Source organism: Pan paniscus, chromosome 2 (assembly GCF_029289425.2).
Source record: "Pan paniscus chromosome 2, NHGRI_mPanPan1-v2.0_pri, whole genome shotgun sequence".
Classification (NCBI taxonomy): domain Eukaryota; kingdom Metazoa; phylum Chordata; class Mammalia; order Primates; family Hominidae; genus Pan; species Pan paniscus.
In genome coordinates this window covers 193569999-193596119 of record NC_085926.1, presented here as the reverse complement: position 1 = coordinate 193596119, position 26121 = coordinate 193569999, and the positions used below count along the sequence as shown (strand labels likewise).

At 47.9% G+C, this 26121-nt stretch overlaps 2 protein-coding genes across 2 annotated transcripts in view; both read right to left on the bottom strand.

Moving 5' to 3' along the window:
* Positions 1 to 316, bottom strand: part of LOC117974248 (mucin-20) — a 44931-nt gene extending 44615 nt beyond the window's left edge. Inside the window, exon 1 of the mRNA XM_063602640.1 lies at positions 214 to 316. The gene's annotated coding sequence lies outside the window, so the exon portion shown is untranslated. The remainder of the gene's footprint in view (positions 1 to 213) is intronic.
* On the bottom strand, positions 13 to 23108 carry LOC100979967 (succinate dehydrogenase [ubiquinone] flavoprotein subunit, mitochondrial). Its single transcript, XM_055111006.2, is given in 15 exon segments — positions 13 to 335; positions 2413 to 2526; positions 4559 to 4689; positions 4924 to 5032; positions 8369 to 8490; positions 12487 to 12530; positions 12532 to 12656; positions 13662 to 13857; positions 15029 to 15198; positions 16875 to 17039; positions 17355 to 17498; positions 18388 to 18549; positions 19279 to 19313; positions 19316 to 19364; positions 22956 to 23108. Coding segments are annotated over 15 exon segments (1716 nt in total). The 5' UTR covers positions 23019 to 23108; the 3' UTR covers positions 13 to 248.
* Positions 23109 to 26121: the final 3013 nt, after the last annotated feature.

The following is a 26121-nucleotide window of genomic DNA, read 5'->3' as shown; positions in this document are numbered from 1 at the left end:
AATAAAAGAAAGTTTGTTCATTTATATTTTATTTAAGAGCTGTGCCCAGTTTTATCTTGTCACAAGAATGAAGCAAGGGACAAAGGTAAGTGCCACGCTCCCCGGCCACTGGGTGCCAATCCCCCTTCAATGTACTCCTTCTTCCCCAGAGTGCAGAAGCGTATAAAGACAGTTATGACATGGACACATGCATGAGCTATTATAGGTAATTACAAAAGCTGATTCTGTCATCACCGCATCTTGTCTCATCAGTAGGAGTGAATGGCTGGGGGGACGGTGGCACAGTCAGCCTCGTTCAAAGTTTTGTCGATTATGGGTCTATATTCCAGAGTGACCTTGAAAAGAAGTCAGTGGTAAGTTAAGCACAAAAATGTACAAAAAGCCATCTCTTGTGTTCCTTTTGACAAATTTTAACTATAAAAGTAGATTGACGGCATGTGAACTTTAAGGTATTTGCTGCAGTATTTTCCAATAACAAATTCAAAAATGATCTACATGCGCAACAGGGGACTGTAAATGACGGCAGATCGGTAGAGTGGAACACAGCAACGAAAATGACACTGTACCAGATTCTCAGTGCTTTACAAAAATGCTCCCATCATGAAAAGTGGGAGAACCCTTGTCTATACCAAGACACTTCATGTTTAAACTATCTACTTCCAGTTTTTCTACTTCAAAGTAAATATTTATATAGGTAGAACATTCCTAATCCAAACATCTGAAATTCTCCCAAATCTGAAACTTTCTGAGCACCAGCATGACATTCAAAAGAAATGTGCTATGGAGTCAGATCTTCCGATTAGGGATGCTCAGACAGTAAGTGTAATGCAAATATTCCAAAGTCTGAACAAGCCTGAAATCCAAAACACTTCTGGTCCCAAGGATTTCAGAGAAGGAATACTCAAGCCATGTATTAAATATGCACACACAGGAAAAGGTAGGCACATATACAAAGAAATTTAAACCATAATGGGTCATCTCTGGTTAGTGAGCTCTTATTTCAATCTCTTTGTACTTTCTAAAATGAGTATGTATTTCTTGAAAAATCACTGAAACTGGCTGGGCGTGTTGGTTCATGCCTGTTGGGGAGGCCAAGACAGGTGGATCACTTGAGCTCAGGAGCTCAAGACTAGCCTGGGCAACGTGGCAAAACCCCGTCTCTACAAAACATACAAAAATTAGCCAGGCATGGTGGCATGTGCCCGGGAGGCTGAGGTGGGAGGATCACCTGAGCCGGGGGGAGGTTGAGGGTGCAGTGAGACGAGATCGAGCCACCACATTTCAGCCTGGGCAAGAAAGATGAGACTCTATCTCAGAACAACAAAAACAAAACAAAAAACCTGAACCCGGAAACATTAAAAATAGACTTGTGCTAAGCGAGTGAAGTGTGACCTCCCTATACTATCAGGAAATGGCCTTCATGATAAATCCTGAAAATGACCCACTGCCTGAGTCACAGACACACTAGATGATAGTGAGAGTCCAAAGGTAACTTCCACAGACACAGCTAAGTGATTATACGACTCTCCCTTACAAGTTATGAAAAGCTTAAGGGTAAAAGCTTTCTATCTTCATGATTTCTGAATCTCAATGCCCAGCAGAAATGCCACACGGGTGAACTGTGCTTGTGTGGAACAAGCTGCAACCCCCCTACCACACCCTCGGCTGGCTGTTCCCAGGACGCTGTGCTTGTGTGGAACAAGGCTGCAACCCCCCTACCACACCCTCGGCTGGCTGTTCCCAGGACGCTGTGCTTGTGTGGAACAAGGCTGCAACCCCCTACCACACCCTCGGCTGGCTGTTCCCAAGACGCTGTGCTTGTGTGGAACAAGCTGCAATCCCCCTACCACACCCTTGGCTGGCTGTTCCCAGGACGCTGCTTACCCCAACCCTGCCTCCATTTCTGCCCTTCTCTGCTTGCTCAGTGCCCAGGGGATGCTAAGGGCTGCACCACATCCCATCAGCTCCCTTGCAGATGCTTCCAGTTGGCCCAGCCCATGGGAGGAGAGGGGAGGGGTCTCTTCTGGGCTCCCTTGGCTCGGGACTGGTTTCTGGTAGTGGCTCTGTCCCCACCCCACAGATGCTGACTTTCTCGCTAGGTCCACAATCATCATCTCCTCCCCTGCCACCAGGCCTTGGACACTTGCTCCTGCCCAGTGACTTCCATCTGGCCCACACCACGGAGCAACCCTTCCTTAAGGCTCCTCTGAACCACCTGAAGGCACTGGATTCTGTTTCCAGCCCGAAGCCCGACTGCTGTCAGAGTGCCTTTTTCAGCGGTGCCTCAAATCTGTCCGGAGTTGATTTAAATCTGGCCTGCTCCTCCGCGTTCACCATCAGCAAGGCCAGCCCGCAGACCTGGGCGGGGCCGTGTGGGTGCTGGGCTGTGGTGAGAAAGAGCTCCACACTGACCTTCCCAGTGCTGACGTCCACATAGGACAGGGTGTGCTTCCTCCAGTGCTCCTCAAAGGGCTTCTTCTGTTGCCCCTGGATGGGCTTGGAGTGATCGTACTCATCGATCCGCACCTGAGGCCAGAAACACCATCACATTTCTCATTACTCTAACAGAGCAATACAGAAAAAACACAGCAAACATTAAAATGATCTAAGAGACAGATGCCCTAGAACTCATTCCATTTCCACTTCAGCCCAGGAGGTTGGCACCATCAACACGTTCAGAACGCACACAGGCCACATGGCTGGCCAGCGATGTGCAGCCAGCAGTGAGTCCAGAGTAATCCATGTCCGCATGTTCCCTTAGACATCCTTTATGTACCTAAGAGTTTATCAAATACTTTGTCTTTTTGCTCCAAGCGCTGGGAGACTACCTCCATCTTTTCTTTCAGCCTGTTTTTATTAAAAACACTTTTTTTCCTTTTGAGACAGGGTCTCGCTATGTCACCTGGGCTGGAGCGCAATGGTGTGATCACAGCTCGCCAGAGCCTTGACTTCCCGGGCTCAATCACTCATCCTGCCTCAGCCTCCTGAGCAGCTGGTACCTCAGGTGTGTACCACCACGCCTGGCTAATTTTTTAATTTTTGTAGAGACAGGTTTCGCCATGTTGCCCAGGCTGGTCTAGAACTCTGGGGCTCAAGTGATTTGCCTGCCTCAGCCTCCCAAATGCTGGGATTACAGGTGGGAGCCACTGCACCTGGCTTCTATTCTAATTAAAACTCGTTGTCACCAACTAAATTTATGCTCCTGGCCAGGCACAGTGGCTCATGCCTGTAATCCTAGCACTTTGGAAGGCCAAGGTGGGTGGTTCACTTGAGGTCGGGGTTCGAGACCAGCCCGGCCAACATGGTGAAACCCCATCTCCACTGAAAATACAAAATTAGCCAGGCATGGTGGCATGCGCCTGTAACCCCAGCTGCTTGGGAGGCTGAGGCAGGAGAATCACTTGAACCCGGGAGGCAGAGGTTGCAGTGAGCTGAGATCGCGCCGCTGCACTCCAGCCTGGGGGACAATGAGACTCCATCTCAAAAAAATAAAAACAAAAATAATAAATTTATTATTATTCTGTATTCTGGCAAAAACGGATTCATATACTTTGCAGGAAAGACTCTTAATATGTATGAGGAGACGAGCAACTTCTGAGCAGTGATCACAGCCATCAGCATATTCTAGTGGAGGGTAAATCAGTAAAATTTCATGGTCAATAAAAATGATTTTCCCATTCACCGTGTTCAGCTGACTGGAAAGGCTGCCACCAGCCGCCCACACATGGTCCTGAACCAGCCTGTGTGCCTGCCTTGTGGAGCCTTTGTCCTTTTGCCGATGTGGTTTATCCTGAACTTGCATTTGCACCCCAAGCTTCCCTTTCCGTTGTTTTTTGCTATCATATGTGAAAAACTCTTACCAGGCAGAATCCAACACGTGTGCTCTGCACAAAAATCAGTTCATCTGAAGAACAAGTGACCACAGGGCAGGCTCCGTAATCAAACCACAGGACAGGCTCTATAATACCTTTTCCAAACCACAGGACAGGTTTCAAACAGTGGCTTACTCGTTATTTAGTAAACTGGCATTTCCTCCACAGGGCAGGTCTGAAACGGTGACTTACTCGTTATTTAATAAACTGGCATTTCCTCCACAGGGCAGGCTTGAAACGGTGGCTTACTCATTATTTAATAAACTGGCATTTCCTCCACAGGGCAGGCTTGAAACGGTGGCTTACTCGTTATTTAATAAACTGGCATTTCCTCCACAGGGCAGGCTTGAAACGGTGGCTTACTCGTTATTTAATAAACTGGCATTTATTTCCTGGTCATGCCATGCTGGCTGCACTTCTAACCTTGGCCTTCTAACAGCAAAGCACATTGGCTTGGAGATGCCACTGCTGGCATCAGTGGATGCCGACCCAAAGCAAGGAACAGGTCACAGTGATCCAGAAAATGGCGAGAACCCAGGGATCAAAGTTACCAGGGGGAAAAAGGCATTTTTTGGATTTACTTTTGGGGAAACGACATAAAATGCAGAGAAAATGCAGGGGTGGGGCTGAGTCCCACCAGGCGGGAGGAAAAGGCAGGTGCAGGTGGGCGTGGCGAGAAGGTGCACCTTGTAGTCTTCCCTGGCGTGCACGCCCCGTGACTCCTTCCACGCCTCTGCTCCACTGACGGTCTGCAGCGCACACAGCATCAGGTTCTGCAGCTCCAGGGTCTCCACCAGGTCCGTGTTCCAGACCATTCCTGGGGACACAAAAACTTCCATCAGGGGCAGGCGGGACCCAGTCACATGGGCCCTCCAAGCTGTCAGCCTGGGCCTGCTAGTCCATGGAGTCACTGGTTGTGGCTTTACAGCTGAGGGCCAGCACCCATCCAGACAGTAAGCATGGAACTAAGTCAGCACTGACGGGACAGACACCAGCCCACCCTGCAGAAGGCAGGGCCCAACAGTGTGCACAGAGCCCACTGTCTGCTCACCCCGGTCAAACGTCTTCAGATGCTTCAGGTCTCCGTAGAGCTTGATTTTCCCACAACCTTCTTGCAACAAGCTTCCCACACGGAACACGGCAGCATGATTTTGCGTTGACTGTGGCACAAAATATTATTTGTAAACTTTTAATTCATAGAAGCAGCCATACCAAGAACTGCTTAACTTTTAGACCTGTTGTTTTGCATTTCATTTTATTTATGTAAATTAAACAGAAAAATTAGGAAATTTAGACTATGAGTTTATTACTCTGAACTTAAAAATGAAGTTTTGACTAAAGCTTCTGAATAAATGTTTCTATTATATACACATCTTAGACCCACACACATTTCCAGCGGGATACAGCCAGGGTCCAGGACGCCAAGCAGACTGCCTGTGAGGCACCACGTTCCATACGGCTCCGCGGCCAACCAGGCAGCGCTGCCTCCCCACCCCCCTGGCGGGACTCCTGACGTGGGGTCTGGTGGTCAACGTGACACGAGCCAGCAGCCCTGTGGTGATACACACAAGGAGGAACTGAGCAGAGCCCTGCTGATGGTGGGGTTGGAACCGAAGGTCTTCAAGGAGAGGGAGGGGCGTGGGTGGCTGGGGCCCTTGGCCCATCTGGCTACTGTCTTCTGCCTATTTTGTAGAAGCTCCTTGTACACTGAGTTCCTTCATAGTTTTACTATCATGAGAAACGTGCTAGGAGTGGACCTGAAGTTTACTTAGGTATGCTGGGAACTGGGCATCAGCTTTTGCTTCCTGTGGGACACACAGGCACCACCTCCGTGATCCCTCCTCCTCCTTGCTTCTCCCTCTAACTGTGCTTTGCTCCACTGACCCTAATTGTCTCTTCCTCTACCAATGCACCTTCATGGTTTAATTTGGACATTTCATCTGATTTTCCTTAGACTCATACATAATCGTAACACTGTAATGCACATCAACCTAATGGTTTTTCAGGAAGAACAAATGAAAAAAATTGCATCTCAGAATCTAGTATTACATTCTTTCATGTCCTTTAGCAGCGATGTTTTCGTATCATCTTTTCGTATTTCTGGTTACATTATTTCAAGGCATTTTGAATTTTTTTGTTTGAAATGTGAATGGGATATTTACTGATGTCTGAGCAGATTACTGCTGGCACATTGCAAAGCTACTGATTTTTACATACAAATCTCTTATCCACATACCTTACTACATTCTTGTTTTGTTTCTGTTAGTTTTTCCGTTTACTCTCTGGAAATTTTTTGGAAATTATATCTGTAAATAATGGCAACTGTATCTATTCCTTTTCAATATTTACTGCCAAGACCAGCTGGGTCATGGAAACCCTAACCCAGTGGCACTAGAGGAATTAAAGACAGAAATATAGAGTGTGGAGTGGGAAATCAGGGGTCTCACAGCCTTCAGAGCCAAGAGCCTTGAACAGAGATTTACCCACATATATATTGACAGCAAGCCAGTGATAAGACTTACTAAAAGTATTCCTTACAGGAAATAAAGGGATGGGTCTGGCTAGTTATCTGCAGCAGGAGCATGTCCTTAAGGCACAGATCGCTCATGCTATTGTTTGTGGTTTAAGAACGTCTTAAGAGGTTTTCCGCTCTGGGTGGGCCAGGTGTTCCTTGCCCTCATTCCGGTAAACCCATAACCTTCCAGCGTGGGCGTCATGGCCATCACCAGCATGTCACATGCTGCAGAGATTTTGTTTATGGCCAGTTTTGGGGCCACTTTATGGCCACATTTGGGGGCCTGTTTCTAACAATTTACCTCATTTCTTTTTTTGATTGTTACTATTAATAGCCAGAGTCAGCAGAAAAATCCCTTCCCCCAACGAAATGCATTTCTGCAAGCTTAGGAAGCTCTGTTTGTTCAGTGCTGACTCCGGCACCTCACGGAGCCTGGGATACAGCAGGCACGAAGACACACCTTGTTTGGTGGGAACACTTCTAGTATTCTCACTTCAAACTATCTCAGATTTGCCATTTCTCTATCCTAAGGCATGTTCCCATTCTCTAATGCAAGGGTTCCTTCTTTCCCAGCTGGCTTCCAACCCTACAAAAGCACTGCAGGGCATCACTCAGCCTTCTGTGCCTTAGTCACGCTGTTCTTCTCACCGTTCCACAAAGCCTCCCTCAAGCCCAGCCTCACCTGAAGACTGAAGGGCACGGGCCTCTGAAAATGTCAGCAGGGTACCTGTTCTCTTGTGTCTAACACCAAATGCCTTTCAGAATAGGACTAAAGCAGTGGACTTCTTTCTAGAAAATACGCAGAAATTCTTGCAAATAGTAGACAAGAGATCTCATTCATGGACAAGAATCCTTGTTATTAGAGGAAGTCAGTTCCTTAGACTGACCATATATCAGGTTCTCCACGGCCCCATGGCTAATGGCTGCCATACTGGATGGCAAACACTCAACATTTCCATCATCACAGACGGTCCTACTGGACCGACTCCCAGCAGCACAGGCCGCACAGATCACTGTCCACCCGCTGCCCACTCTCCCTCTCTGCTGAGTATATTTAGGGGCAGCAACAGGTCCAGCTTAAAGACGTTTCCGAGCTGCTGGAAGCCAGGCATGATGACATGATCAATATCTGGGCCTGAGATGTAAGCACCAGTGTTGTGTTGAACTCCAGGAAACCTCTAAGAGAAAGCTGCCCTGCTGGGGACGGAGCTTCTGCGGCGGTCCTGCGGCTCCCTCTCCTCCACGCTGTGACTCATCCATGACAGCCAGCGACGGTCAGGGCACGGCGGTCATGCCCAAGCACACACGAGTGAACCACAGAATGCTGTCCTGGATGCTAAGCAGTCACTAATTCTGCCCTGGCCTGCTGACCTTCTATGTGGAGAAGAAGTGCACTTCTGGTCTCTGTCATATTCTTGATACAGTGAGGAGTATGTCCTACTGCTGTTCACCTCCAGATACTGGTGCAGCCTCGTATGTTTATAGCAGCACTGGTCACAATAGCAAAGTCATGGAATCAACCTAAGTGCCCATCAACGGACGACCGGATAAAGAAAATGTGGTACATATATACCATGAAATACTACTTGGCATAAAAAAAGAACGCAATCATGTCTTCTGCAGCCAGACGGATGGAACGGGAGGTCACTATCCTAAGTGAAGTGACTCAGAAAGTCAAGTGTCACACATTCTCCCTTGGAAGTGGGAGCTGAACGGTGAGTACACATGGACACACGGAGTGGACTAACAGAGACTGGGGGATCCAAAAAGCGGGAGGGGTGGGGATGAGCAATTATCTGCTGAGTACAACACACACGACTTGGGTGACGGGTACATGAAAAGCCCAGACTCCACCACTTCCCAGTACATCCACACAAAACTGCACCTGCATCCCCCTAGATCTGTTTTTAAAAAAACAAAACCAGTGCAGGGCCAGGTATGCAGCTAGCCTGCTCACTCCAGAGCGAGTCCAGGCTCTTACCTTCTGCATGCTGAGTCACAGTTCCGATGTTCTTATGCTTCTTCCATCAGCAAATCTCAATTTGTCAAGATTCGTGACAGATTCTTCCCCAGCATTTGGTTTAATTGGAGGGACTTTATCTCCTAAAACAACAACAACAAAAAGAGCTAGAATTTAACTTTTGAAAACCGTTTTAAAAAACCAAATGGATTTAGTATGACACACAAAAATGAAGCATAGCCGCTCAAGGAGCCTGGAAACTGTGTAAGTCTCCTGAGCTAACACAGTGCCAGCCCACCCTACATCTGAGGCCATCTGTTGAGTTGGGGCCAATTTTAAAGAACAGACATAAAAGGCAAAACTGCTGGCACACAGTAGATATCCATTAAGTGATCTTAGAGTGAATAAACTAGAAATCATCTCTAAAATTAAAAAATTAAAATGTAGGCCGGGTGCGGTGGCTCACGCCTGTAATCCCAGCACTTTAGGAGGCTGAGGTAGGTGAAGCACTTGAGGTCAGGAGTTCAAGAGCAGCCTGGCCAACGTGGCAAAACCTCATTTCTACTAAAAACACAAAAATTATCTGGCATGAGAACTGCTTCAACCCGAAAGGTGGAGGTTGCGGTGAGCCGAGATCGTGCCACGGCACTCCAGCCTGGGCAACAGAGTGAGACCCTGTCTTACAAAAAAAAAATTAAATGTATACAAATTTATATACATTAAGTGTATATAAATGTCACTCCACTAAGGAGAAAAAAAGACACCTTCCAGATGGTGGTCCCAAGGGGCCGGCCACCCCACTGTCCTTCGCATTAGGGGGAGGAAGGTGGCTGCTGTGTGCTTGAAAGCCACCTGCTGATTTGGACTGTTGTGTGCTCTCACCTATACTTCAAGATTTGCAATTTTTTTTTTTTTTTTTGAGATGGAATTTTGCTCTGTAGCCCAGGCTGGAGTGCGGTGGCACCATCTCGGCTCACTGCAACCTCCACCTCCTGGTTCAAGCAATCCTCCTGCCTCAGACTCTGGAGTAGATGGGACTACAGGAGTATGCAACCATACCTGGCTAATTTTTGTATTTTCAGTAGAGATGGGGTTTCACCATGTTGGCCAGGCTGGTCTCGAACTCCTGACCTCAGGTGAGCCACCTGCCTCAGCCTCCCAAAGTGCTGGGATCACATGTGTGAGCTGCTGCACACGGCCAAGATTTGCAACTCTTATGTTTCCAAGATGTCTCGAAAAAAGTTTTAAAGTTTTTTTTTTTTTTATAAAATTATATATATTTTTTCTTCAATAGGTAACACATGCAGGAGATAGGAGGTATGAAATGCAGGAGTCAAACAGGCCCTGTCCCGCCTACCGCCTCTCCACGGGACCAGGCTGTGGGTCTCTTGAGGATCTGCTCAAATGCTTCCAGGCTTGCTGGTGTCTCTTTTCCTTTTGTTTATAACGCTTTAAAAATTGATCATTCATTAAAATTGACTTTTTTCTTTCGATGGACAGTTCTACAGTTTATTTTTTCTTTTTTTTTTTTTTTTAGACAGTGTCTCCTCCCTCTGTTGCCCAGGCTGGAGTGCAGTGGTGTGACCTCGGCTCACTGCAACCTCCGCCTTCTAGGCTCCAGCAATCCTCCCACCTCAGCCTCCCAAGTAGCTGGGACTACCCAAGTGTGAGCCACCATGCCCAGCTAATTTTTGTATTTTTGGTAGAGACGGGGTTTCACCACCTTGCCCAAGCTGGTCTCGAACTCCTGAGCTCAAGCAATCGGCCTGCCTTGGCCTCCCAAAGTGGTGGGATTATAGGTGTGAGCCACTGCACCCAGCCTCAGTTCTACCGATTTTAACACATGGATAGATGCATGTAACCACTTTGGGAGGCTGAGACAGGAGGATCACTTGAGGTCAGGAGTTCAAGACCATCCTGGGCAACACAGGGAGACCCTGTCCTAGAATACATTTTTAAAAATTAGCCAGATGTGGTGGCGTGCACCTGATCGTACCACTGCACTCAAGCCTGGGTGACAGAGGGAGACTATGTCTAAAAATACATATATATTTTTTTTTCTGGGGGGGGCGGGGGTTGGGGGAGAAGTAGGGATGCTACAAGCATTTTTTCTTTCCTTTTCATTTTTAAAAATTAAAGCATAAAGATACAGTAAAATAAACTCATCATTTTTAATGTAGGTTTTTCAAATTTTGACACACACAGAGCTGTGTCTGTAAGTCTCAGCACAATCAGGAAACAGCCTCTGGCAACCAGCAATCCCTTTTCTTCCCTAGATGTGCCTTTTCCAGAATGTCGTATCAACAGGATCACAGGCGTGCAGCCTTCTGAGTCCGACTCCACAGCATTCTGCGTGAGATGCTGCATGTGTGAGCGGTTTCTCAGATGTCAAGTATAGGGTATTCTCACAAAATGTTCTTTTCTGCATTTTCAAAGAAAGAGAAGCTCAAAATTTCTACACTGCTCTGACAGAAGTGGTATCAGACCTCACTGCTCAAAGTGCAGGGCTATGGAGTGAGACAAGCACAACCTGTGGCGTCAGGAATGATGCACCTGAACTCCGCCTTCACCGATGATCAGCAACGGCTTGGGATGAGACGCCGGCTCTGCATGTGCTGGCCTCCTGAGCTGTCGTCAGATCCACAGAGACACAGTGTCTGAAGTAGCTACCCTTTTAATACTACCTGTACCTTTCTAACTACAGATATAAAAGGGTGCATGTTTATAAGGTTCGGCAGTGCTAGTTTTTATTTCACTTGAGTCCATACAAAAAGCAAAAAGCGCCTGTTCTATAAAAACAGCAGAAATGATGCTAAACAGTTAACACCAGAGAAAGCTAACGGGAAGAACGTGGGCCGGGGGTCCCACCATCCTTGCCACACAAACATCCACCAGTGCCTCATCCACCTCACACTGTTCTGAGCACACGAGGCTGCATAAACACCGTGAAGATCTCTGGAGGTGGGAGCGATGCTCACTGTCCTGCTCTTGGTGCACATAAGACTCACACTCCCACACACGCGTGCACGTGAGACTCACACTCCCACACACGCGTGCACGTGAGACTCACACTCCCACACACGCGTGCACGTGAGACTCACACTCCCACACACGCGTGCACGTGAGACTCACACTCCCACACACGCGTGCACGTGAGACTCACACTCCCACACACGCGTGCACGTGAGACTCACACTCCCACACACGCGTGCACGTGAGACTCACACTCCCACACACGCGTGCACGTGAGACTCACACTCCCACACACGGTATTTCTTTTCCCGCACATTATTTGACGCTATCATGAAAAGAAAACCAGCAAGTGAAATCGAATCTGTCCGTAGAGGGTGGGAATCCTGTTCCCTCTAAGTCAGCCCTTCTCCTCTAATAGAGGTTAGCTATAGTTTGTTTTTAGAATGGCCTAAATTATTTTTCTAAGTACCAAGAAGTTACATATTCATTCATGCCAACTATTTTAAATATTTCATTGCAAATAAGTGATTTTTATCAGGCAAGTAATACGTAATGAACTTCCCCTAAAAATAACAGCTTCCTAATAGTGCTTTTACTAAGCAGAAAATAATGACTGCAAAATAATTAAAAAAACAAAAATGTAACCCCAAAAATGTCACCTTAACTGTTAAGATCCCCAACCAGCCTCTATCTAGTCTCAACATTACCACCATATAATCTCTGGATTTCTCAGTTTAATCACTTCTAGGGGAAAAAACCCAGACTACCTCTATATGCTCACTAAGCAAATTTCCAGTAAGAAATCAAGGCTTTGTAACCTGGCTGGGTGCAGTGGCTCATGCCTGTAATCCCAATACTTTGGGAAGCTGAGGCAGAAGACTGTTTGAGTCTAGGAGTTCAAGACCAGCCTGGGCAATATTGTGAGACCCTGTCTCTACCAAAAAATTTTTTTTAAATTAGCCAGGTGTGGTGGTGCACATCTGTAGTCCCAGCTACTTGGGACTCTGAAGGTTGAGGTGTTGAGGACTGCTTGAGCTCGGGAGGTTGAGGCTGCTATGACTGTGCCACTGCACTCCAGCCTGGGCTGACCCTGTCTCAAAAAAAAAGAAAAAAGACTAACCTCCTGCGCCTTCTCAAATAGTCTGGGTCCTGAAGAAAACACTTACCAGGCCTGCACGACTCTGCGATGCTCAGGGCACATGCCTGACCAGACAACCAGGTCCAACAGCGAGTTTGCCCCGAGGCGGTTGACACCATGTGCCGAGGCACAGGCGGCCTCCCCACAGGCGTACAGGCCGGGCACAATCTGATCCTGGCCATTCCCGTGCCTCAGGACCTGTGGAAAGGAAGATTTCAGGTGAAATGTCAAGATGCCCATTCCTCCACAAGCCCACCTCCCTCAACAGGGTGTCTGTGCTGCAGGTCAGAGAAAGAGAGGGAAGTAGGTCGGGCATGCAGTGGCTCATGCTTGTAATCCCAGCACTTTGGGAGGCTGAGGCAGAAGAATCGCTTGAACCTGGGAGGCGGAGGTTGCAGTGAGCCGAGATCGTGCCATTGCACTCCAGCCTAAGCGACACAGAGCGAGTCTCCATCTCCAAGAAACAAAGAGAGGGAAGTAAAGACCATATCTAAGAAGGAAGTAAGGACCATAGCTACTCTTCTTCAGAGGGAAACTTCCGAATGTATCCCCCAGTTTCCCCTCTGCCCCTGAGCACCTGCTGTTACAAGCAGGTCAGAGGACCTCCAATGTCAGCATCTGCGACTGTCCCCCGTGTCCCATGTTCCCGAGGCCCTCACCACCTGTGCTCCAGCTCAGACCCAGGAGCACGGCAGGTGGAGGAACATCAGCAGGGGAGACTGATGTTCCAGACTCTTCTACCCGCTGTTCACCTCTTCATCTACGCAGGGAAAGTAACAGCTTCCACCCACCTCGCCCAACAAGGAGGCTAGGTGACTGACAAGCTCTGTGTGAACCACAAACCACTCAAAGGTATGAATTATAAAGATCCCTCGATGTACAAGATCATTAGAAATAGGAATTATAAAGATCCCTTGATGTATAAGATCATTAGAAATAACACAAGATCATATAGGAAAGTAATTATAAAATGGGAAAAGCTGCAAATGATGTATCTATGACAGTTTACTAAGGAGGAATAAATTATTAAGCCTCCTTCCATCCTCCAGTGATAGAAATTTCAAGTGCAATTTAGAAAACAATACAGTACTTTCTTGAAGGAAACATCTGTCTCTTCCTCTAAGATCTAAAGAGACAACTGTGAGATGGGCCCCATTGTCCCAGCCTTCTTTCCAGCTATGGGAGAGAAGCCAGCACCATCACCTGCCCCTCGTAGCTGGTGGGAATGCCGTCCATGTTATAATGCACAGTGGGGAGGACAGGGATCGGCTCCTTCGTGACGTCGACACCAGCAAAGATCATGGCTGTCTCTGAAATGCCGGGCAAGGGCATGGCCAGCTGCTCTGGAGGTAGGTGGTGCAGCTGCAGGTAGACGTGATCTTTCTCAGGGCCACAGCCTCTGGTAAGACAGAACACCATCACATAAGGCAAAGAACGGCAATGGCAGCAGACCTGAGAATACGTCATCTTGGAAGCGTGTGAGTTTCAACATGTTTTGATACTGAGGAAAATTTCCCCTCGTGTACGGCCACCCTCTCATCAAATCTTTTCTAAGCATCTACTGTGTGCCAGGGACAATCCCAGGTGCTGGGACACAGCTGAGAACCAGAACAAAAACTCTGCCCTTACTGAACTCACACTCGTCTCAGGGGTCACAGCCTGCTGCGGCTGTCCTTGGTAAAAGCATTAGGCCTCTATGCCAAATAGTCGTCCCTGCGTATCCGTGGCAGGTTGGGTCCAGGACCCCCACGGATACCAAAATCCGTGGATGCTCAAGTCCCTAATATAAAATGGGAGAGTATTTGCATATAACCTATGCACATCCCCCTCCATATTTCAAACATCCTCATTTCAAGTTTTACATTTAAGTTGTACAGCAACTCCAGGATGACTCATAGTACCTAATACAATGTAAATGCTAGGTAAACAGCTGCTACACTGTGTTGCTTAGCGAACAATGACAAGGAAAAAAAAGTCTGCGTATTTGTAAGGATGCAATTTTATTCTCAGTACATAGTTGGTTGAAACCACACATGTGGAACCGATGGATACGGAGGGCCACCATATTACAAAAAACCATCTGACATTTTTTTTTTAATATAAAAATGTAAAACCTCTAAAGGCCATACCAGCAGATATTTAGCAAGTGTCATTACATTAAAGAACAGGGTCAGGCAATGAAAGAGCTGCAAACTGTTTTTCTGAAAGGCAAATAACCCACACACTTTGAAAGCTGTCGAAAAACATCTGTGGGTATCAGACAAAACACGTAAGGCTCACACACCGACTTCAGGTTGGGTGTGTGTCTCTCTCTCCCATACTCCATCACATACTCACACACACTAAGAGAAACTCTGTTCCACAGATTTGAGAAAGAAACTGGCTAAAATTTTCAAAATGTAGGTCTTTAGGAAAATATCACAGACTAACAGACGCCTGCCGGCAGCTGAGAGAGGTGGCTGTGCACATGTGCCTGCACACGAAGGTGAGGGCGAGTGGAGCTGAAACTCACAGAAGCAACCCCGGCCCGTGTGCCCGCTCAGACAATGCTGGTGGTAAACCACACGCACCTTCCTTCGCGGATCTCCAGAGTCATCCACCGAGACACCACATCTCTAGACGCCAGGTCCTTCGCGATGGGGGCGTATCGCTCCATAAACCTTTCGCCTTGACTGTTAATGAGAATGCCTCCCTCTCCACGACATCCTTCCGTTAATGAGACAACCAGCACCATACGTGCCTGCAAAAAACCACACATTTATAACCTAACAATTGCTAGGTCTCTATTTCAAATGCATTATTTTTTTTCACAAGATATTTTTTGGGGGAGAGACTAAAAAGATATGCAGAAGGCATTATATGCAAAACTGAACAGAAAGAACAGTTAAGATACAGTAGAAAGTCTGGATAACAAAAAGCACTGACAAGGCTGACAGCTGCAGCAGAGGCTGGGGCAGAGCGGCGTCCCCAGAGAGGAGAAAGGCCGGCCCACAGACCTCTGGCCAATACTCTGATTACAGCCTGGTGTACGTTGGATGCCTCAAATTTTGTTTTAATTTTTGAACATTCTTTTGCACTATGATACTGTGGTGACTAGTTAAGAATACGAGCTTGGAGAATTCATATCTAAGTTACCCAAACAGTGGCAAGGACAGTAATAACGATTATTTTAGTTAATCTTTACACTGCACTTGCTATGGGCAGTTCTAGCTGCTTTCCACATATTAAACTCATTTAAGTCTTACAACAACTCTGGGTAGTGCGACCCCCTTTCTCAGTGACAAGCAAATTAACGCTTGGTAACATCCAGTCATGCAGCTGAGGACAGAGCTCAAACCCAAACCTGGGCAGTCCGGCAGTCTGTGCCCCAAACAGCGGCTCTGTGACTCCTCAGTGCGATGAGAAACAGGGCGTGCCAAGCTCTCGAATTTTAACAAAGGAGATCAAAAACCCTAAACTAAATGTATTTCAAAAGCTACAATTTTTATTAGTATACAAAAAGGGCAATCTTGCTTTCAAAACAAGAATGTGATTCTTGCATCTCACCTGCCTTTTGATTTTCTAAGTTTCCATGCTCTTTTTTCGGTGGTTACTTCTCACATATTGAAGACAAAGCATGAGAAGTGGAGCTCTAAGCAAATTACAGAGGGAATTCAGGGGCTCAGTGACATTTTACTGATTAAAAACAGTAATAAAAAATACAACAGGCCGGGTGCAGTGGCTCATGGCTATAATGCCAGCACCCTGACGGGCCAAGGCAGGAGGATCGCCTAAGCCCTGGCGTTTGAGACCAGCCTGGGCTTAAAATGGTGACTCCCTGTCTCTACCAAAAACAAAAAAACCCTCAAAAATTAGCTGGGCATGGTAACACATGCCTGTAGTCCCAGCTATTTGGGAGGCTGAGGCGGAAGGATAATTCCTGAGTAACTGGAATTCCTGAGTAACTGGAATTACAAGCATGTACCACCATGCTCAGCTACTTTTTAAACTTTTTGTAGAGACAGGGTCTCGCTATGTTCTCCAGACTGGTCTCAAACTTCTGGTATCAAGTGATCCTCCTGCCTTGGCCTCCTAAAGTGCTGGGATTACAGACGTGGGCCACTGTGCCTGGCCTACTTGCTCTGTTCTTACATGCTGAGTGTCACATATCCCAAGTGAAAACCTGGTATATAAGATTATCAATTCAACTTTCCAACATAGAGGCAGCAACTCACACATTGCCTTAGGGGCAGCTTCTCAAGGCACACGTCTGCTCCTGTCACATCCACAGTCGCTGCATGTGCCCCACACGGCTGTTCTCTGTTGCCTTTTACGCAATCTCTGGCTGACTCACTGGGCACGCTAACCCATTCCTCGCTGTCACCACAAGCCCCAGCACTACGTGTCCTGTCTCAGGTGGACGTAGGGCGGCCTTACCCTCCCATATGAGGTGTGCAATATTGAGTGGCCGGTCCGATCAGCCACACAGCAGCACCGATGGGCCTGCCCGCCCTTTCCAAACTTGAGGCTCTGTCTGCCAAATGCACGCTGATAAATCTTCCCATCTTCAGTTCTGCTAAACGGCATGCCATAATTTTCTACCTGTGAAAGATAAAAACAAACAAAAGCCTTATTACCCTAAAGGAGTCAAGATATTCACAGCTAATCTACACTAAACAACTTTAATACAAATCTGCAAACCCAAATTAACCTATTTTATGAAAATAACACTTCATCAAAGAGAAGTTTTTCTTATTACATGTAATACATAGTTCATGATGGACAAAGACTTCTCTTGTGAGCTTTGCTAATCACCATTCTTTCGACTGCCACATCTGCCTCAATTGCTTACATTTTTTCCAGGACTCTTGTACTAGAAACAGACCACCAGAGCACCCAGAGCCTCCCGCCCATCACCTCGACCATGGCAGTGGGGGCCTGCTCCGTCACGTAGTGGATGGCATCCTGGTCCCCCAGCCAGTCGGAGACCTTCACGGTGTCGTAGAAATGCCACCTCCAGTTGTCCCCCTCCATGTTCCCCAGAGCAGCATTGATTCCAACCTGGAAACACCAACCAATCCTTACAAGCCACTAACAGGAGCCCCAGCTTTGTCTTCCAGGCCCAAATCCACCCGCTGGGGGATTCAGAGAAAGCCAACTACTCACATGGTGACTCCCAGTGAGGGCTGACCTCAGCAGAGGAGCAGCCAGGCCTGACAGATTCCAGATCACAACCCCTCCCAGACTCACCCAGTGATTCCATCCCTTAGCCTCAGTCTCCTCATCTGTGTGGTGGAGACAGAGGGAAGTCCAGGAAGGGCTGACTGGAGCAGTGAGTGAAAGGCTACCTGTAATATGCTTATTACCTAACGTATCTGGCACAGAAAAGGTACTCCATGAATCTCTCCACATAATTTTATTAACAAATCTTCCCAAAGGCATTTACGGGCATGTGTTAAAGATTAGAAGTGCTTCCTGCCAAGTAATAAACTCCATACTCAGAGTTGCACTCCCCTGTACCCCTACTTCCTTTGGCTATGTGTGCCCACCACCGTCTTACACCTCAGAGAGTCCCAGAAGACAGCACCACAGCGACAAATGAAACCCTTGCCCTTTTCTTCCCCAACCTAAATTCTGAATCCTCCTCTTTAGATGATCTCCTTTTCTTAAGGTGTTGGGGTGGCAGGGGTGGGTGGGGAGGGTAGATGGTCAGAGAAAACCCAAGTGTGACTGGAGTCTGAATTAAGAGTGACAACAAGGCTCCCGCCCTTCAAAGTCCCCAGGGAAGAGGCTCCAGGGAGAGACCCCTGAATGGGTGAGCTGAGTAAGGCACAGCAAGAGGCCAAGTGGCTGGAGCACGGGGAGGAGGCAGGAGGCTGCCCAGGTAGAAAGTGCGAGGCTGCGCGGGACCTGCACGGAGTGGGAGCACAGTGGGGCACCTTTCTCTTACCTGCGCTGCAACAGTGTGTGACCTGGTAGGAAACAGCTTGGTAACACATGCTGTATCAAACTCTGCCTCGGAAAGGCCAAATGCAGCTCGCAAGCCTGCCCTTCTAGCGCCTACCATCACTGCATCAAATTCATGATCCACTACTGGATACTGAGCAGAAATCTGGGAAAGAAAAATTCACCTGTCAATCACACGTTCCACTATGCCAAACATGAAGACTCTTGTGCCAGTGAAAGAGCTTGACAAAGATAAAAGGAGCAACTGCTGGGCACACAGGGCCTCCATCCTGTCCTGGGGCTGAGCCCTGAACAGTGCGGGGAGAAGTAGGCACATTCGCACCTGGAGAAGGGACTGATAATCAGATTCTATGAATGGTAGAGGGTCTATTCCATGGGATCAGACTGAGGACCACACCTCTACTTCAGGGCCGTGCCTATGCTTATGCCTGAGAAGGTGCCAAGGAGCATTCAGTCGCTATTGTGAGCTTATGAGAAAAGAACTTCTCAGCAAGTTTCAGTTTTCCAACAGAGAGAGAACAGGCACACTCAATACCAAGGAACCCACACCGGAAGGGCCCCACGGTCCTCTTTTCGGTAGGATTTTATCATCTATCACAGCAGATACTGTTCATTTTAATTTATTGCTTTACTTGACCTAAATTTAAATCTAATTTATAGATACATAACAGATACAAGTAAAAATGTTAACATCTATGTTTATATTTGTACTTGCGATTAAGTATTATTACACTGAAAATAATTTCAGCATGCATTGGATACCTATGAGAAATTTTTCCCTTATGTCTATGACTCATATGAAAACAAACTGGTATAGATCCTTACCCCCAAGCCAAAAAAATCATTTATAATGGAACAAAAAGCATGAACTTACGGAATCTGAAACTTCAGCAGATGCCCTCTCGTTCCTTCAACAGTGAAGTGAACACCTCGGGTTCCTGTTTGCAACACTGTTGGCCACTGGAGACACAGAAGACACAGATCCAGAGGGTTAGTGTCCTGAAGGAACAGATGCTGTGGGGGATAGTAATTCAAACTTCCCCTTGCAAACTGTTCACCTTCTTATGTACCCAGGTGCTCCTGTGCATCCAGAGAGCTCAGCTGGGACCCTCTACTTAACCCTGAAGGGCAGCCCAAGGGGCAAGGAAGGACTGAGCCCCCAGGTCCTCCTTTCCACCCTGACTTGGCACTCTAGAAAACCAGGATGAAGCTTGTTTCCAAAAAGGATACTCACTGACTCAGATACGAGATGAAAAAGGTGCACTTCCTCTGGGAAGTCTTCACTTATGCTACTTAGCGGAGGAGGGGAAAGACATCCAGATCGTATTACTGTATGTGGTATTTTGCAGATAATGAAGCATTTTAACCGGCTCCATCAGAGCCCTTTCCACATTACAGTTCCAATCGTCCAGGAGGGCTTGCGGTCAGTTCAAAAGGCACTGGACACTGAATCAGGAGATCTGTATCCTGGAACAGTAAAGGCTGACAGCCCAGAGGGAAGACGTGTCATCCCTTCATCACACAGGAGGATGTCGGATGCACACTCTCCCCTGCCTGGTTGCTGCTGGCTTTTTCCTGGCCAACGTCTACAACTTGACATATCTCGCTGCTTAAATTTTCCATCTTAGAAAGCTTTACTCAAGAAAACTGGTTTTAGTGTTTAGTTTTTAGTGGCTCTGTGTGAGAGAGGTGACACTGTCCCATATGCTAAGGTTGGCCAGCCATTCAGGGGATGCGTTTTCCATTCTGCTGGCGGCATTTTAGAAGACCACTGAATAGTCTCAGAAATATCATAAAGAGTAGTTTTAGGGGCTGGGCGCGGTGGCTCATGCCTGTAATCCCAGCATTTTGGGAGGCCAAGGTGGGCAGATCACCTGAAGTCAGGAGTTCGAGACCAGTCTGGCCAACATGGCAAAACCCCCTCTCTACTAAAAATTAGCTGGGCGTGGTGGCGGGCACCTGTAATCCCAGCTACTTGGGAAGCTGAGGCAGGAGAATCGCTTGAACCCAGGAGGCAGAGGTTGCAGTGAGCCGAGACTGTGCCACTGTACTCCGGCCTGGGCGACAGAGCGAGACAATGTCTCCAAAAAACAAAAGAAAAAAAAAAGCTTTAGGAAATTATGCGCTCAGCAATCAGAAGAGGGGATGTGAGGGATGTCTTCAAGTATTTAGAAATACTTGCAATTCACAAATTACTTATTATGCGGGATAAAAAATTATTCTTCATTTCTCCAATTTCTAGTCTGTTTTTATTGACATAAGCTAATTTAGTTTTTTCTTTTTTCAGAAAATGAGAAAGAACGAATATTCTTCTACCTTAGTATAATTTTTTACATGGTAAAATCATATTTTAAGAAAGAAGTCTTTGAAATAATTTTAATAAAAACGTTCTTGAAAATTTTGTAAAGTGCCCTATTAACATAGGTAATAGCATCAATAAAAACAGTATATTATACCAAATGTAAGTAGAAACAGTGAGATCACTCAATGTTTATTCGTTCTTTCTAGGATGTTGATGTGGAATACACACTGCCCACCTCCCACCACACACACACACAGCTGGCTTAAAAGGGGCAGCTACTATAACACAATCTTGAACAAATCATCACGCCATCCCCCCGGGGAAAAGGACACTAACCCTCTGCATCTAAATCTCATCTGGGGCAGATTTTTGAATCTGGAAAGCCCAACTTTAAGCCAATGTCAGTCTTTAGATAAAACTCAAAACTACTTTTGACACAAAACTAGTCTTTTGTGCCAATTATTAATTTTTTTAGGAGAAACTATCAAACATTTCCTCTAAGAAAAAAAATGGGGAACATATAACTAAAAGGAATACTTAGACCTTGCTTAACAATACAGAATTTCAGATGACTGAATCAGGAGGTGGAGGGGGAAAAGTAAGAAGTGCAGAGACATTCATATCCGAAATCTAGCAAAGTAAGGGGTCCTCATCGAATAAAATGCACCTATAAATCATGAGCAAGAAACGAATCTGCATGTACAACCTACACAATCACAAAAGCAGCCAACGAAGAACCCAAAAACGCACGACTTTCTGTAGGAAAAGCTACCTTCATCAAGATAAAAAGACTTTTACAAAACCCAAGACTAAATTTTGGTTCCATTTTGCTATCTTGCCATCTGGTCTGAGGTGCCTGGGGCCTTAGTCTGCAGAAGGAACACTGGGCACCATCTGGGTTGGGGACAAAGGCACTGGCTCTAACTAGCTTCTCTCCAACCACAAGCTACCATTGCCCCTAAAAAGTCCCACTGACCATGGGCTTCACCTCCTGCTTGTGGCCGCCCTCCTAGCAGCTCCTAAGAGCCCAAGATGCGGCGGGGGTCTCTGCTCAGTCAGCACCAACCACAGCAACACGCTAGAACGGTTTACACGCTTTCCGATGTTGACAGGATGGCTGTATGACTAATCCTCACATTTAATTCAGAGACTTTTAATAACTATTTCCAAAAGGAGAAAATTGCACAATCACAGGCATAACTCAAATCAATATTGCTGAATGCCTTGGTTCCTATTGAGATTTTTACTCTGCAATTTAAAATTACTTTGTAATTAAGGAGGTGGGTGGGTAAGTTCATTTAAAAGAACCAAACAACTAAACCTATCCAATTTCGCTTGATTAAATAAAATCCTAGAAGGCCGATTCTGAAGATGCAATCGTAGAGGGCACATTCAGACAAACTGAGAGAGCAAGGGCTCAGGGAAGTATAACCCTGACCATCATCCTGGACTAAGCCCAGCCCGGCCCTCGAGGTACTCAGCGCACAGGCAAGCACAGGTCCTGGAGTCCTCGCTCGGTCAGTGCCCTGAGCTCTCCGTCTGATTTTTAAAAACTGGCACAGCTGCTTTTAAACACCGGCACATTGTTGGTGGCACAAGGGCCACCAAACAGGACCCAAAGTACAGGTCCTTAACTTCCAAGGTCCCGAAGTGGACATGCACAGATTTGCGCTTTCTGGAAAGGGGAACTGCAAGCCCAAGCTCGGGCGCGCCGCGCTTCCCACCGGACACCCACCCGGCCGAGCCCGGCCACTCCTCGCACCCACCCGGGCGGTTTCACCCGCCCCGCCAGCCCCACCCACGGGCTGCGGGCGGCCCCTCAGGACAACCCTCACAGAGGGCGGCAGAGGCCCGGCCCAGCCAGGACTCCACCCCGGTGACCTTGGGCAGACACGACTCCTCCCCGAGTCCACCCGCCAGGCACTGAGGCGAGGAACTACCTCAGCCCGCGAGGTCGCCGGACCCCAGGCCCGGACCAAAGCGGCGGAGGGGACGCCCAGCAAGCCCGCGGGGTCGCGACCTTCACCGGGACGCGGCCTACCTGCTAAGGACCGAGCTCCCCAGGCCCCCGAGTACACTCCGCGGCTCCCCCTCGCACCGGCCCAGGGCTCTCCCAGCCCCTTCCCGATCCCCGGGCAGGGGGCGCGGGGACCCGGCGCCCGCTCCGCTCGGACCCGCTGGGGACCGTCCCGCTCCTACCGCCGCCTCGCCCCCCGCCTGCCCTGCCCCAGTCCGCGGCAGGGACTCACCGCCTTGGCCAGCGCCAAGCGCCGAGCGCTTGGCGACCGCGACAGGCCCCGTACCCCTGACATGTCTGTAGTCGCCTCCGCGCAGTCCCGCCAGTCCCTGCGCAGACTGCGCCTGCGCACAACGCCCGGGTCAAGGGGGGGCGCTAGTGGCGGACATCGCGCCTGCGCACCACGCCACGCCCGGGCCGGGGTCTATGGGGCGGGGACGCCGAGCCTGCGCAAAGCGGACCCGCGGACGGTGGCGCTGGGTGGACACGGAGGTCCCGCGCTCCGCGACCGAGATAGGGCGGGCCCTATTTCGGGGAGGTGTTTGGCACCAACATTTTTTAAAGCCCCGTGGGTGGTTCTCCGGGATCTCCCAGACCGAGAGGGCCTGAACGTCCAGACTGCAGGGAATGGGGTCGAAGGGGCGGCGCTCGTCCGCGGAGGTGGGCGGGAGCGGCCCGGGGCCTCCGGCCTCTAGGGAGCGGGAGTGACCCTCGGTTTCCGGCCTCCGAGGGGCGGGAGCGGTCCTCAGCCATGTCCCTAGCCTCTGGCTTCCGGCTGATTTTTAAATTTTTGGTAGAGGCGGGATCTTGCTCTGTTGCCCAGGCTGGTCTCGAACTTGTGGCCTCAAGCGATCCTCCCTCCTCGGCCTCCCCAAGTGCGGGGATTACAGACAGAGCCACTGCGCATGGCCGTGGCCAGCTTTGAAAGCTGGGTAGATCCCTTTGGCTTATACGCCTTTCTGCTAGCTTACCCTGATTCTGCTTCTGGTTCAGATAGTATTTTAATATTTCTAGTGTGTCTTTTTGTAAGATATCTGAAATCTTTTTGTGGAATGAAGTGGCATGAAAAATAAACCAATAATCATTAGTAAGTATGTTTCCTGTCTTTTCACTTTATTAAAATCTTCATCTTGTGCATCATGTTTAACAATTTTATTTTAGTAAATTTGCAAGGGTTCAGTCCCATTTTATTGATATTTGGGTTGTTTCCCATTTTTGCTCTTAATAACACCGTACAGAACATATTTGTGACCATAACTTTCTCTTTAGGATTATTTTTTTAGATGTATGCCCCAGACGTGGCCTTTATTGGCTTGCAGGGAATGAACATCATACCTCCTAGACTTATTTTTTTAAAGTTACGCTGTTTTAGTCCTGGGTTAGTTACCTAATTTTGTTTGGTTTGAGACGGAGTTTCGCTCTTGTTGCCCAGGCTGGAGTGGAATGGCGGGATCTCGGCTCACCGCAACCTCTGCCTCCAGGGTTCAAGACATTCTCCCGCCGAGCTTACAGTGAGCAGAGAGGGCACCACTTCACTCCAGCCTGGGCAACAGAGCAAGACTATATTGCTTTAATTTACTCTGCCGGCTATCTGGAGAGATGCAACCTCATCAGCAGAAATTATTTCCACCCTGCTGCTTTTTAAATGTTATTTCCTATAGCCAGGTACTGAGCCCTTCAATTGAGGTCTAAACCCTCCACCCTCTCCCTCCGGGATTGCCAAGCCTGTGGTTTCAGTTCCATGCTCCCAGGTAGATTATGTCAACTCAAAGTCAATGCGCTTATGAAATACTTTTTGTGGTTTTTTTCTTAATTTTAAGAGTTTTTTTTTTTAAATATGTTTTTGTTTCATGGAGGCGACACCCTCTGTCTCTGAGTTGTGGGAGCCTTCCTCCTTCAGTCTGCATGTACTGAAGCCAGTGTTTGCCGTACAGCCCCTCAGCCGCAGCAGCCCACAGTGAGGTGCAGGTGCTCACGCCATCGCCCCAGAGAGCTCCTCCATTCGCCCCTCCACCCGTAGCCCCTCGAAACCACTGCCCTGCTCCCCGACACGGTACACTGTCTTCTCCAAGATGTCATGTGTTGACATCCTTTGGCCTGTGCCCACCGAAACTAGCTTCCTTCAACGGGCATGTAGCCTGGGAGACCTGGCGCATTTGGGTGCATCTTTCCACTGCTGGTTGGTGCCCCCTATGTGGACGCATCCGCATTGGTTCACGCCTTCTCCTGCTCCTGCCGACGGACATTTTGTTTTCTTCCAGTTATTGGCAATGAGGAATGAGGCCTAAACACTTGTGTGCAGGTTTTGTGTGTGCACATTTAAGTTTTCGCTTGGGGGACATTTCAGGAGTGCGGTTACTGGATGACGTGGTAAGGATGTGCTTAACTTCGTAAGAAACTCCAGGACCACTTTCCAGCATGGCGGGACCCCTCCCATTCCCACTGCAGCTTATGAGGGTCCCAGTTCCTCTGCATCGTCACTAGAACCTGGGTTGGCCCATGGGTTTTGTCTGTTTTTAGCCATTTTAATGGATTTGCAGAGGTACTGCTGACTGGCATTTCTCCAGCATCTCTATGATGTTGAGCCTCTTTCTCGGGCAATATGCCCTCCTTATACCTTCTTTGATGAGGCCTCCATTCCAATATTGGCCCTCTCTTTAATACTGGGGTTTTTACTTTCTTATGGTTAAGTTTTGATGGTTCTTCATATATTCTGCATGCCAGTAGGTTGTGAGATGTGTGATTCACAAATGTTTTTTTCTAGACCATAGTTTGTGTTTCATTCTCTTTATTTTTATATTGCTTTATAGAATTATAATTTTAAATTTATGACATTTAATTTGTCAATCTTTTATGAATCATGCTTTTGCTGTCATGTCTAAGAACTTTTCGCCTAACCCCAGGCCATACAAATTTTCCCCTGTGTTTTTACCTAAGGGTTTGATAGCGTTATGTTCTCCATTTAGGCCTTTAATAAATGTTGAGTAACATTTTGTGTCCGCCATGGCCATACCTTTCTCCATCTCTTACGGTATCATGGGCATTTGCAGCTCCCAGTGCGCCGTGCTGTTCCTGTCTTCTTGGTCTGCTCCTCCTGTCATACCTTGCTCCATCTCTCACAGTATCGTGGGCGTTTGCAGCTCCCAGTGCCCCGTGCTGTTCCCGGCTTCTTGGTCCGCTCTTCCTGTGAGTTCCAGGGCACGTCTTAGTGCTGGCGCTGTCCTGGTCCATCAGGGGGTCCCATGAGCTTGTCCGTGTGGGAAGGTTGGGACTGTGATGTTGACGGGATGCCCTGTGAGTCAGGAGGAGGTGCTGACGGGGGTTTCCATGTAGGAGAGAGAGATGTTTGGTTTTCCGGATGGGGCAGACTTGAGAGGGGACAAACTTGAGAAATGCCA